Source organism: Neoarius graeffei, chromosome 3, assembly GCF_027579695.1.
Source record: "Neoarius graeffei isolate fNeoGra1 chromosome 3, fNeoGra1.pri, whole genome shotgun sequence".
Taxonomy (NCBI): Eukaryota; Metazoa; Chordata; class Actinopteri; order Siluriformes; family Ariidae; genus Neoarius; species Neoarius graeffei.
The window spans coordinates 73886366-73899138 of NC_083571.1; the positions used below are offsets into that span (position 1 = coordinate 73886366).

Below are 12773 nucleotides of genomic sequence, written 5' to 3' on the forward strand. Positions count from 1 at the left end.
GAGTCACCCAAGTTACTTCTCCAGTCTTCCTCCAGTCTCAAGGTCACAAGGAAGAAATATCCCTGCACCTGATTCCTTCACCTGAGTTCCCAGTTATTCTAGGCCTTCCTTGGCTTACTCGCCACAACCCTCGCATAGACTGGGTAACAAGCCAGGTTGTGGAATGGGGCCCTGCATGCCATGCCTCTTGTCTGCTCTCTAGCTCTCCTGTGTCTCCTGCCGAGCCCCCTGATCTCACCGAGTTATCTCAAGTTCCCACAGAGTACTGGGATCTCAAGGAGGTATTCAGCAAGAGCAGGGCCGCCGTTCTTCCTCCGCACCGGGCCTACGACTGTGCCATCGACTTGCTCCCTGGGACTACCCCTCCTCGTGGCAGACTGTTTTCACTCTCTCAGCCAGATCGCAAGACCTGGAGCAAGGTCAGGAAGACCCTCATACAGACCTCCAGAACCAACCAGACTCAGGCCAACCGCCATAGAAGACCTGCACACGCTTTCCGCCCTGGGCAGCGTGTTTGGCTGTCCACTAAGGACCTTCCACTGCGGGTGGAGAACCGCAAGCTTGCTCCTCGCTACATTGGCCCCTTCAAGGTGGTGCGCAGGGTGAACCCTGTCTCCTACCGGCTCCAGTTGCCCCGGACTCTGAGGATCAACCCCACTTTCCATGTTTCCCTGTTACGGCCCGTACTGACATCTACGTATGCCCCTGCCCCTAGGAACCCCCCACCCCCCCGCATCTTCCAGGGGCAGACTGTGTTCACTGTGAATCGCCTGCTTGACTCCCGCCGGGTCCGCGGCGGGTTGCAATATCTGGTGGACTGGGAGGGCTATGGTCCTGAGGAGCGCTGCTGGGTTCCTGCTCGGGATGTCCTTGATAAAGAACTATGTCGGGACTTCCATTCGGCCCATCCGGATCGCCCTGGGAACGTCAGGAGACGCTCCTAGAGGGGGGGGTCCTGTTAGGACTGTTTTGGCCTCTAGAGGCCGCTGTTATTTCCTTTTCATGTCGTGTTTATTTTGGCCTCTAGAGGCCGCCACTGTTCCTGTGTCTTGTGTTTGTGTTAATTGCCTAATTATCTTCACCTGTGTCCTTAATTAGTTTGTCTATTTATACCCCTGAGTTCAGTCCTCTTGTCACGGAGTCTTTGTGCTGTTATGTTTATCTCCAGTTTCCTTTGTACTGTGTTTTTTGATCTTCTTAGCTTTTGAATTTTTGCACTTTGCTTTTCTTTTGGATTATACTCTTTGGTTTTTTTTTTTTGTCTTTTGTTTTGCCCTGTATATAGTGTATATAGTTTAAATAAACCTTTTGATTCTTTTTCTACTTCCGCCTCACGCCTCTGCATTTGAGTCATCCCCCTGGTGGCCTAGTGGGGGTTTGCTGGATTATCACACCAACGAACCAGGTTCGAATCCCAGCAAAACCCTAACAAAAAGTTTCCTTAGTGATTTATTTGTACATGATTACAAAAAAAAACCCCTTTAATGTAATGAATTAAAATTCGAAAGATCATCAGTGGTGTTACCATGAGAAAGAGGAATTCATCGTCCAACTCTGAAAGCTGACCCAGTTCATTCTCTCTCTTCTTCAGCTCGGTCACTTCCTGTTCCTTACGCTGCAGGATTTTCTCAGCTCGCTGCACTTCAGCTTCTTCTGTAGCTTTGATTATTCCTCGAAACTCTAAACGTTTCTTTTCAGCTAAGCTGATCCACTCCACAAAGACCTTCTCACTTTGATCCAGTGTTGTCTTTGCAGAGGACTATTATAAAACCCAGATTTGATGCAGAAGATTGATTGTTATAAGCAGAGAAATCCATTTTAGCACAAAGTAAATCATGATACAGAGCTACAAGTCTTTACATCTCTAGACTTTTAACATTGTTTTGTACTCTATATTTATAATGACCTTGATTGACTATATTGCTTTCTGTAAATCTTTCATGCTGTTCTCTGCTGCTCGAGTTCTCTGGAGAACCTTTGTTTGGACCTGTTGGATCGCTTGCTGTAGAAAACATACAGAATTATTTTATTGTTCCCTGTCAAAGATTACAATACACTTAACTCTGTATCTCCGCAGTCAAAGATTACAATACACTTAACTAGGAGATTAAAGAATCAGAGAATGTTTGTATTTTTTTAAGGGTAACTTAACATTGTTTTTTTCATACTAGATATTCATAATTATTATAATTATTAGTGGAAGCACGGTGGTGTAGTGGTTAGCGCTGTCGCCTCACAGCAAGAAGGTCCAGGTTCGTGGCTGGCGAGGGCCTTTCTGTGTGGAGTTTGCATGTTCTCCTCGTGTCTGCGTGGGTTTCCTCCAGGTGCTCCGGTTTCCCCCACAGTCCAAAGACATGCAGGTTAGGTTAACTGGTGACTCTAAATTGACCGTGAATGTGAATGGTTGTCTGTGTCTATGTGTCAGCCCTGTGATGACCTGGAGACTTGTCCAGGGTGTACCCCGCCTTTCACCCGTAGTCAGCTGGGATAGGCTCCAGCTTGCCTGCGACCCTGTAGAACAGAATAAAGCGGCTAGAGATAATGAGATGAGATAATTATTAGTTTTTTAATGTATTTATAGCTCTAAACACTGTTTATTTGTATTTATTAGTAGTTTTAATTTATGAGCTCCTTTTTGAAAATCATGTATTATGAAAGTTTCCTCAATAATAATAATAATAATAATAATAATCTGCAAACTAAAACCAAAATATTTTTCTATTCATCCCATGTAAAACTAATATTATATGAGCTTTATATTTATTATCTCATCTCATTATCGCTAGCCGCTTTATCCTTCTACAGGGTCACAGGCAAGTTGGAGCCTATCCCAGCTGACTACGGGCGAAAGGCGGGGTACACCCTGGACAAGTTGCCAGGTCATCACAGCAGTGCCGTATTAAGCCAATGCGGTGCCCCTGGGCACTATACCACAAGTGCCCCCCCCCCCCCACCACCACCACCACCCTGCGCGCACGCGTTCAGTAACCTCCTGCACACACAAACCTTGCCCTTTGCTGTCAAAAATAGTAGCATATACATAAACAATAGTACACATAAACAAGGTCATTCTTCCTCATTGAAAATGTATTAAGTAGGCTACATCAGCCCATCAAATTCACTGAAAACAACCAACGATATGCATGTAGGCATATTGAAATGTCTTATTCAAAAATGAGCAGCATATATTTGTATGTCTCAATAAAAACCTTCAAAGCATCCATACTCTATTCTATCCGTATTAAAATGTCTCAATTCAAAATGTGTATCAATTCAAACAGCATCAGCAATTTAAACAGCATCCATCTATATACAATACAGCCTATTCAAATGTGTCAATTCAAAATGTGTATCAATTAAAATAGTATCGATTAAAATAGCATACTCTATTCTATCCATATTCAAATGTCTCAATTCGAAATATAAATTCAAATAACATCCAGTACGGCATATTCAGTCGCCGACCCCTCGGCTAACACTGGCTGTGGTTGTAGCATCTCCCCGGCTAGTGCTAGCAGGGCCATCTCCCTCACTAGCATCGCTGATTTCACTAGCTTCAGCTTCAGCGCTGGTAGTGACAGCAGTTGTCGATGTTTTTATAAAAAAAAACGATCTAACACTGGAACATTTTTAATTGCAGCTACATGCCTGGAGTCTTTCTCTTTTTTAAATTTTCTCGTCGCACAACCACTCAATTGATGTCTGTCCATTTTTCATTTCTACCGCGGTTTTTAAAAAATTGATGCATTTCACCGTAGGTGGACTGGCTCAACTGACAGGTTGAGGAAAGGGGGGTTAATGGTCACATAGGCCACTCTTCCTCAGAATTATGATTATTGTTCTTATGAAATCAGTGTTCATAATGAATTATATATGACTATTTAACAGTGTCAAGTGTTTGTACACTTAACCATTTTAAGTGTACAAACATTCACGAAAAATATTTTTAAAGTTTCTGTCATGTGGTGCCCCCCCACTGGCTGTGAGTGGTTGGTGCCCCTGGGCACTGTGCCGCAGGCCCATATAGTTAATCCGGCCTTGCATCACAGGGCTGACACATAGACACAGACAACCATTCACACTCACATCTACGGTCAATTTAGAGTCACCAGTTAACCTAACCTGCATGTCTTTGGACTGTGGGGGAAACCGGAGCACCCGGAGGAAACCCACGCGGACACGGGGAGAACATGCAAACTCCACACAGAAAGGCCCTCGTCGGCCACGGGGCTCGAACCCGGACCTTCTTGCTGTGAGGCGACAGTGCTAACCACTACACCACCGTGCCGCCCCTGAATTTATTATACTGTATATTATTTTTTAGGAATATCTGTGCTTTCCAGTATATTCTGTGTTCACTCTTCATGTCATTTACTTTCACTTTGAGAAAATAACAGTTATTCTTCTTTTGTACTTTTATTATATTTTATTATTGTGAGTCTCCTTGAGCATCTTGCCTTTCTGTAGCTCATGTCGGATGGCGGACGCCATGCCTTTGTACTTATACACAAACACACAGTGTCTAATATGTAAAAACAAGAGCTAAAAAAGGTTCTTACCTGATGTTGTTCTCTGTCATTTGCAAATTTAATTGTGTTATGGTGATTACAACAATAAGCACACTCGGAGCACACAACTCTCTCCTCAGTGACACATAAAACATCTTTAAGCTTGTTGTGTGTGCTGCAGATCCTGTCTTTGACATTATACCTGGTGTCTGTCACTTTGTGCGTGTTGCTCGGGTTCAGCTCATTGTGAAGGTCAAAGTGAGCTTGGCAGTATGAAGCTACACACACCAGACAGGACTTCACAGCTTTATATTTTTGTCCACAGATGTCACACTCCACATCTTCAGGTCCAGTGAGGGTTCTTTCAGCAACATATGTCTTCTTCAGCTTTTCCACCATGCCAGCCAACATGATGTTCCGACCCAGGACTGGTCGTGGGCTAAACTGCTGTTTACACATGGAGCAGGTATAAACTTTGCGGTGAGCCTCTCCATCCCACTGTGTGTTGATGCAGGACATACAGAAACTGTGTCCACAGGGAACAGAGACAGGATCTTTCAGCAGATGTAAGCAGATAGCACAGGTGAACTCGTCCAAATTCACAGAGACTCTGGCCTCGGCTGAACCCCACGGTTCAGAGAGACTGTGCAGATCTGAGGCTTTACTTTCGTTTCTCTAGAAGGAAATGTTTGCTCAAGATAAAGGCGTGTTTAACACTGTATAAGACACAAGACCTTGCTCTTTTATCTACATACTGTGTAAGACAAATACACCATGCTGTGCTTACAGGAGTGTGAAGTAAAACAAAAACACAACAAAAAAACCCAGTTTGTTTTAAAGTTTAATTTCTTTTCATCTTTGATAATCTCCTGTACTTAGTGCATGCTGCGATATCAGAGATGTAGCTCTTTAGCACCTCAAACTGGTTGAACATTTCCTTTGCCTTTCCCTCTGAGATACAGGTCACATGTAGGAGCGAAGGAGCCATTCCCTGTAACACAGCAACAAGCACATTAACAGCGCTTTTCTTTTAACAGTAGGGGTGGGCGATACCAAGTAAATACAGGGCTAGTACCGCTGATACCGATACTTTTTACTTGAAATGTTATGATCATTGAATAATTTTGTGATTTTGCCTTTTTTAGTTGATTATGAGTATGATAAAACACAGGACAAAGATTTTAGGCAAATAAAAATGTTTTTTTATTAACTAACTACAACAATATAAAACAATGTAACAGTATATTAATAATAAAATAATTCCCTTATCACCTTCTGCTACACAAAATTGTTTAAGAAAAAAGTCACTAGTGCAAAATAATAAAAAAGCAACAATGTAACAAAAATATAAATATAACAATGTCAACAACACCACAAAAAATACCTTCCATTGCAGGCAAATATTTGTGAAAAATAAAGTCAGTAATAAAGTAACAAAGTCAGTCGTGCAAAATAAGTAAACAAAAGCAACAATGTAATAAATATAAATATAACAATATAAACAACACAACAAAAAAAATACCTTCCATTGCTCGCAAATATTTGTGAAAAATAAAGTCAGTGCTCTGACTCTCCGCTCTCCGACAAAGCAGGGAGGGGGCGGGGCAAGGCGGGAGCGAGAGAGAGAGAGAGGTGCGCTGTTTACACTACAGTGTTGCCAGATTGGGCGGTTTTGAATTCTACTTTGCGGGCAAAAATTGCTTGGGCCGGTTGACAAAAATTGAGCGGCTTTGACGTTAGTTCGGCGGGTTTTTATCAGATGTTTATAAGGGTGATTCTTAGACTACCGGCACTTTTATGTCCTTTGATCATATTTTATGAAAGAAAGAAAGAAAGAAAGAAAGAAAGAAAGAAAAAAAGGGGAGGGCACGGTGGTGTAGTGGTTAGCGCTGTCGCCTCACAGCAAGAAGGTCCGGGTTCGAGCCCCGGGGCCGGCGAGGGCCTTTCTGTGTGGAGTTTGCATGTTCTCCCCGTGTCCGCGTGGGTTTCCTCCGGGTGCTCCGGTTTCCCCCACAGTCCAAAGACATGCAGGTTAGGCTAACTGGTGACTCTAAATTGAGCGTAGGTGTGAATGTGAGTGTGAATGGTTGTCTGTGTCTATGTGTCAGCCCTGTGATGACCTGGTGACTTGTCCAGGGTGTACCCTGCCTTTCGCCCGTAGTCAGCTGGGATAGGCTCCAGCTTGCCTGCGACCCTGTAGAACAGGATAAAGCGGCTAGAGATAATGAGATGAGAGATGAGAAAAAAAGGGAAATTTCACACCTTTATAGTTATCTTTACAATGAGAGTGTTTTAGGAAATTTGTACTGGTAGTGTATGATGACGTTTTCACCTTTTTCAACATCATTATATATGCAAATGTTGCTGTTTTGTGGTTGTACCACACCCAGACTTTTGATCTTCAATGATAAAAATTAATTGTAAAAAAATGTTTTTTCTAATGTTTTAAAATGTCACTGAATAAAGTATCAGTAAAATAATCAAAACATAATTGGGGTATTCGAGGCCATTCAACTGTTTGTGTTTTTTTTTAACCAAATGTAGTTGTCCCACACTATTGAGGTTTTTCACCCACGTGACCAAGTCATGTGATGGATCGTTAGGCTGCCATTTTGGACGTCACGGCTCGAATCAGTTTGAATGCGAGGAAGGCGACAAACGAAAAATATAAAAGAAAAAGGAGCGAGATGCAGAAAACACCTTCACTATCCAGTGACGTAGGGCATTTACAGGGCGAGCAGAGGGAGAGGTATTTGCAAAAATTGAGGTTAGCAGGCTTAGAGAACGACGTTTACCTGCTTCCACCAGGATTGTTCACTGACGTACGGAAGTACACGAAGCCCTCGTCTTTACCTGACTTCAGCCCACGTGATCTGTATACCTATGTCGTTAAAAACCCATCGCCATACACAGGTATTGATCTGAAAGCGTATAAGAGTTTGGATGCCTACAAATATTTTGTGTCAGGCTGGGTAACATGCCTACATCAGCGGGTCGTCCCTGGAGCCGGTGGTCGCCATCTTATTACAGCTAAGGTTTGTTCACATTTTCATTTACTTTCGGTCCTCAGGATAAACAAAATGTTATTAAATGTCATTGAAATAACTTCTTAGTCTGTTGAGACATGGCCCGTTATAAATTTGCTGTTACCAGGCAATGACCAAGAACTGTATTATTAGGGTCGGTGTCTGTGTTGTAGCAGTGTACTAGCAGCTAGCTGTTAGCACTAGCTAATGTCAACAACATATGCTAGTATGTTACTGTAGCAATGTTTACATTCAGTCATTTGGATGACTGTTAAAACCTTTCAGTCTCAAGTTTTTCCTTTACTGTATTTACTAGTTTACTGTAATTATGATCCGGCAGCTATTTACACCGGATCCAGTGTAAATAGCTGCCGGAGCGCGCTCCGGAACCTCGGCCGGAGCACTCCGGGAGCAAGCCGGAGTGTGCTGCTTAATTTGAGGGGGAGCAAGCCGGAGCGCACTCCGGAACCTCGGCCGGAGCACTCCGGGAGCAAGCCGGAGCGTGCTGCTTAACTTGAGGGGGAGCAAGCCGGAGCGCGCTGCTTCATTTGAGGGGGAGCAAGCCGGAGCGCGCTCCGGCAGCTATTTACACTGGCTCCGTTGACATTAGCTAGCTTGACCTTCAAAATGGCGGACACCAGGGCATCACGTGACCCTGTGACGTCAGGTGAAAAACCTCAATTGCTGTAATTTCCACCACAACACTGTAATGTCCCTTTAAAAGGTTTGTATGAAAGATTGTTTGGGTAGTTTCTATGGAGATGAACAGTGACACCAGAGCACATGTCTGCTATGGAGGGAATTTTGACTTCATCCATCAACTTTTGAAGAAAAGCCAAGGTAAATATAGCTTGAAATGAAAATATTTTTATTGTATGTAATTTCCAAACATGCCGTAACGTCAACTGAGTTTGTAAATAAGTTGTTTTTTTAACGCACATAGATGTATTTTGCATGCACAAAATGCTAGATACCACTTCTTAGCTAATATAAGATGTTAGCGTAGATTTTTCCTCAAAAAACTGTAGGATTGTAATTTCCACCACCGTAATTTCCACCACATTGCATTCTTGGGTGGAAATTACAATGGTGTGGTGGAAATTACATTTATGCATGCAGGCGAAATTCTTGGATCCCCATACACTGCCTTTGCTCTCTCACACACTCATCTCATGCTCTCCCCACACATTCAGCCTATGCACACACTTCACACACTCAGTCTGCTCTCCCCCATCACATCCTGTCCATGCTCTCCCCACACATTCAGCCTATGCACACACTTCACACACTCAGTCTACTCTCCCCCATCACATCCTGTCCATGCTCTCCCACATCCACATCACTGAATGCTCTCTCACACCACAGACATGCATAGACCCCAACTACCTCATGCCCCTTCACATTACCCCACTCATAGCTCACTTCTCATTGACACACACAAAGTTCATGGTGCCCATCGCATCCAGTATAGTCCATGTTGTCCCACATACTCCATCTCCCTTTCACAGAGAGCCCATGTCCAGGCCAACCACCACGGCAGTGTACCCTCACTCACACACACACAGTACAGTCGCACAACTCAAACTGCAATTTATTTATTAAATTATTCAATATTAACCCCATAATACGCGCCGTTCCACCAGTGGAACGCTTTACTATTTGCTGAAAACCTGTTACTATAGTACTACAATACTATGACATTAAAGAGTCTTTAGTCATATATTACGACTTGGTCATTGTCATTCCGATAACAACAAACTTATAACAGGGGCCATGTCTTAATGGGTTAAGATGCCACAGAAGTCCACAAAAGAAAGGTCGTAAGCCTACAGGGACAGTATAAAAGAAGACCCTGTGAAATATGAAGAGCGACTGAAAAGAGACCGGGAGAGATACCAGAGAAAAAAAGAGAGGGGTGTGGTAAAACCGACTGGAGAATTAACAAAAAGAGAACAATGCAAAAAAAGGAGACAAAGAAGAAACTATATGAAAAAATATCGGGAGAAGATTAAGAATGCTCTTGGGGTACAGGCCTACCTTGCAACCACAACCCCACCAAACTCCAGAATCTGTTCCACCGGAACCTGTCCCTCCACCTCCCACACCACCCTTACCATTACCCTCTGGCCAACCTGTGACGCAAAAACAAAGAGGAAGAAAAAAGGTCCTAAGAAACCGTTCAAAAGTGTATGCAGCATTATATGAAAGAACACACACACACACACACACACACACGCTCCTCACTTAGCTCAGAAAACTGTGAGTAATCAGAATGTTTCAATATCTCATCCAAATGTCTTCAGGTTTACTTGATTGCAAGTTCACATGATGGCTGTGTTGTGACGTTTTCTTTCTTTATTGTGAGTACTGTTCCCAGCCCAATGACTTGTGTTCTCATCGTGACAACTCCAGCCGCCGCCTTATTTTGTTTGTTTGTTTGTTTTTAGTGTTCCTGATTAACCATTCACATGCCAACAATGGTCATGCTCTCTTGGCCAACAATGGTCATGCTCTCAGGACAAACCTCCCTCTCTGTGTGTTCAGAATACTTTTCATGATACTGTCAAGACTGTTTGTGAACAGTTTCAAAATACTGTTCATGTTGTATGCAATATATGATATGAAATGTATATGAAGTTGTCTTTTTAAAAAGAAAGGTTCAAACATAGTAAATGAATTTGTTGAATGGAATTGGGTGCTTCATGAAGTTTTAAAATAAAAAGTTTTGTTTTTCTATGGGGTCCATTTATTGTAATTTCCACAACAACCAGTAATTTCCACTACGCCTAGTAATTTCCACCACCCCATTTCTTTTTAAACAAATAGTTACAAAACTCTAATCACTCATTAAAAACATCTGCATAATTTGAGGTAATGTTCCACTTCAAGTAAAAACACAAGTAGTTACTCCTTGAAGTGTATCTAACCATTCCAATGTTATATCTCAGGTTGTGGTGGACGTAAGATTCGTGTTTGGTCCTCATCACAATTAATTTTCCTAATCCATAAATTCATGGGAATTACAATATAGGCATAAACTGCTAAAACTATATATGAAATTGGTCTTCCAGTGAAAAGAAATGATGTGTATCATCTCATCTCATTATCTCTAGCCGCTTTATCCTTCTACAGGGTCGCAGGCAAGCTGGAGCCTATCCCAGCCGACTATGGGCGAAAGGCGGGGTACACCCTGGACAAGTCGCCAGGTCATCACAGGGCTGACACATAGACACAGACAACCATTCACACTCACATTCAATTTAGAGTCACCAGTTAACCTAACCTGCATGTCTTTGGACTGTGGGGGAAACCGGAGCACCCAGAGGAAACCCACGCGGACACGGGGAGAACATGCAAACTCCGCACAGAAAGGCCCTCGCCGGCCCCGGGGCTCGAACCCAGGACCTTCTTGCTGTGAGGCGACAGCGCTAACCACTACACCACCGTGCCGCCCAATGTGTATCATACTATTTTAAAATAAATGACAAATATTTACATGTGATGGAAATTACATTTGTGCAAGGGGAGTCGGGAAATCTGTTAAAAATCACCAACTTGTCTTAGAATATCAGTGTGTTCTCTTATGAACCATCGAACTAGACTAGTTGTGTTTACCTATCCCAGTGTGACAATTTATATTTTCACACTTTTTTCCCCTTCAAGTTCACAAGGCCAATAGTGCCCATAGTTAAAGAATCACCCATAAATATTTCTCACCAACGTTCTGTGTGAGAATGCAGCCAGAGACACTTCTATAGCCTTAGAAGGACTTTGATGTAGCACATTCTATGTACTATCTACGTCCACTAGTCTACATCCAATCCAATCCATATTAAAGTCGAATGATGTTCTTGAATATGCGAAGGAAATCAGGAAAAACATCTATCTTTGGTCAACTGAGGCAAGTCATAGACCTAGTTTACCCAGTACCCCTTAGGTATTTTAAACCACCAAAATCGAGCATTGGCCTAAATTAATCACTAACAATAAACATTAATCTCATTAAGTATTATTTAAACAAAAAAAGTCGATGTAACTGTAAGACTAATATGAATGTGTGTAATGTAATGCAGAAACTGAATTCATAAACTAGTAAATAAGAATGACGCAAACCATTCTCCATTTTCTCTTCTCATGTTGCATTCAGCCATGCATCGTATAGCCTAACTTTTTTTTCTAATTGAAGTATATAAAACAGGCACAATCTAACAAATCCACAAAAATCAGGATAACAGATGAAGAAAATACATGGATGTAGACAAAAATAAATTAAGCAGAATAACTAGGCCTATAAAATTAATAAAACAAACAGGATAAATAAAAAGATAAATAAATAAAAGACAAATAAAAAATAAATAACCTCAGCAATGCAGATGTTAGAGATGCATCGTAGCCTAACATAGCCTACAGAATATTATGCATGTGTGCCACCTACTGGTGGATGTAGGATTCAGAACACAGCAGATGATTGCAGAGTTATAATCTGATTCAACCATACATAGCCGAGTACCAGACAGAAGATTTTTCACCTCCAGCACTGACAGTCTCATGTTGCCATTTAGAAGTTGTTTGCATTGTTGTTCGATTTACAAATAGTATACTGGTCTTTAGCTGCATATTTTTACTTGACAAGCAGTGGCGGCTGGTAGTCTTTCAAACAGGGGAGGCTGGTCGGTTACGATATTTCCAGATTTTAAAAGAAAAAACATCAATTTTGCCCATACTCTTGCCTCTGATCTGGCTGATTGTTGGCAGGGTCACAAACTGTGAAATAACAGGTTCTTTTGGCCCATTAGCCTACTGTCCAATATACATGATGGTGGTGTTGGGGGGGGGGGTGTTTATATTTTAACATTTTATATTTTAAAATTGTGGCATGTTGTTTAAAAATTGATCATTATTGAAAGCAGCTCTTTGTCAGGAACCTCAGCAGTAGAGCTGGGTGCCACACATTTCATTCAATGACACTTTCCCTATATTTTACTTATTTTGACTGAGAAATGTTTTATTGACAATTTTGATAACCCTTCACTTTTAATCCAGGTTTGTAGTGTGAAATGTTCTCGGCTGTGTTTTTGTTTAAAAATGTTTTCCAAATTGTAGCTGTGTTTAATTCATATCCAGAAAAATATATATTCCAATATAATATACTCAGCATAAACATTTTAAATAGATTCTATATTTTTGGTCCATCCATGACATATTACTAAAGTAGCCTATTTACTGTTGTTGATGTGGG

The 12773-nt window shown here is 41.9% G+C and overlaps 1 protein-coding gene and 1 long non-coding RNA gene across 2 annotated transcripts; both read right to left on the minus strand.

Annotated features, from left to right (window-relative positions):
- Nucleotides 1–1796: 1796 nt before the first annotated feature.
- On the minus strand, nucleotides 1797–5284 carry LOC132882610 (E3 ubiquitin/ISG15 ligase TRIM25-like). The gene is made up of 3 exons (XM_060915699.1): nucleotides 5264–5284; nucleotides 4560–5183; nucleotides 1797–2002 (listed from the first exon to the last, which is right to left on the minus strand). Exons 1-3 carry the CDS (start codon nucleotides 5282–5284, stop codon nucleotides 1916–1918), a joined length of 732 nt encoding a protein of 243 aa, XP_060771682.1. The 3' UTR covers nucleotides 1797–1915.
- A 52-nt stretch (nucleotides 5285–5336) lies between these two features.
- LOC132882905 (uncharacterized) lies at nucleotides 5337–6111 on the minus strand. Its single transcript, XR_009654263.1, has 2 exons — nucleotides 6031–6111; nucleotides 5337–5499 (listed from the first exon to the last, which is right to left on the minus strand). It is a non-coding gene; the product is annotated as an uncharacterized LOC132882905 (long non-coding RNA).
- Nucleotides 6112–12773: the final 6662 nt, after the last annotated feature.

Coding starts and splice junctions, on each gene's coding strand:
- LOC132882610 (XM_060915699.1), bottom strand. CDS start 5,284: ATGGTGTATTTGTCTTACACA. Junction 5,184..5,263: donor TGGTGTATTTGTCTTACACA/GTATGTAGATAA, acceptor ATTTCCTTCTAG/AGAAACGAAAGTAAAGCCTC. Junction 2,003..4,559: donor ATGACAGAGAACAACATCAG/GTAAGAACCTTT, acceptor TGTTTTCTACAG/CAAGCGATCCAACAGGTCCA.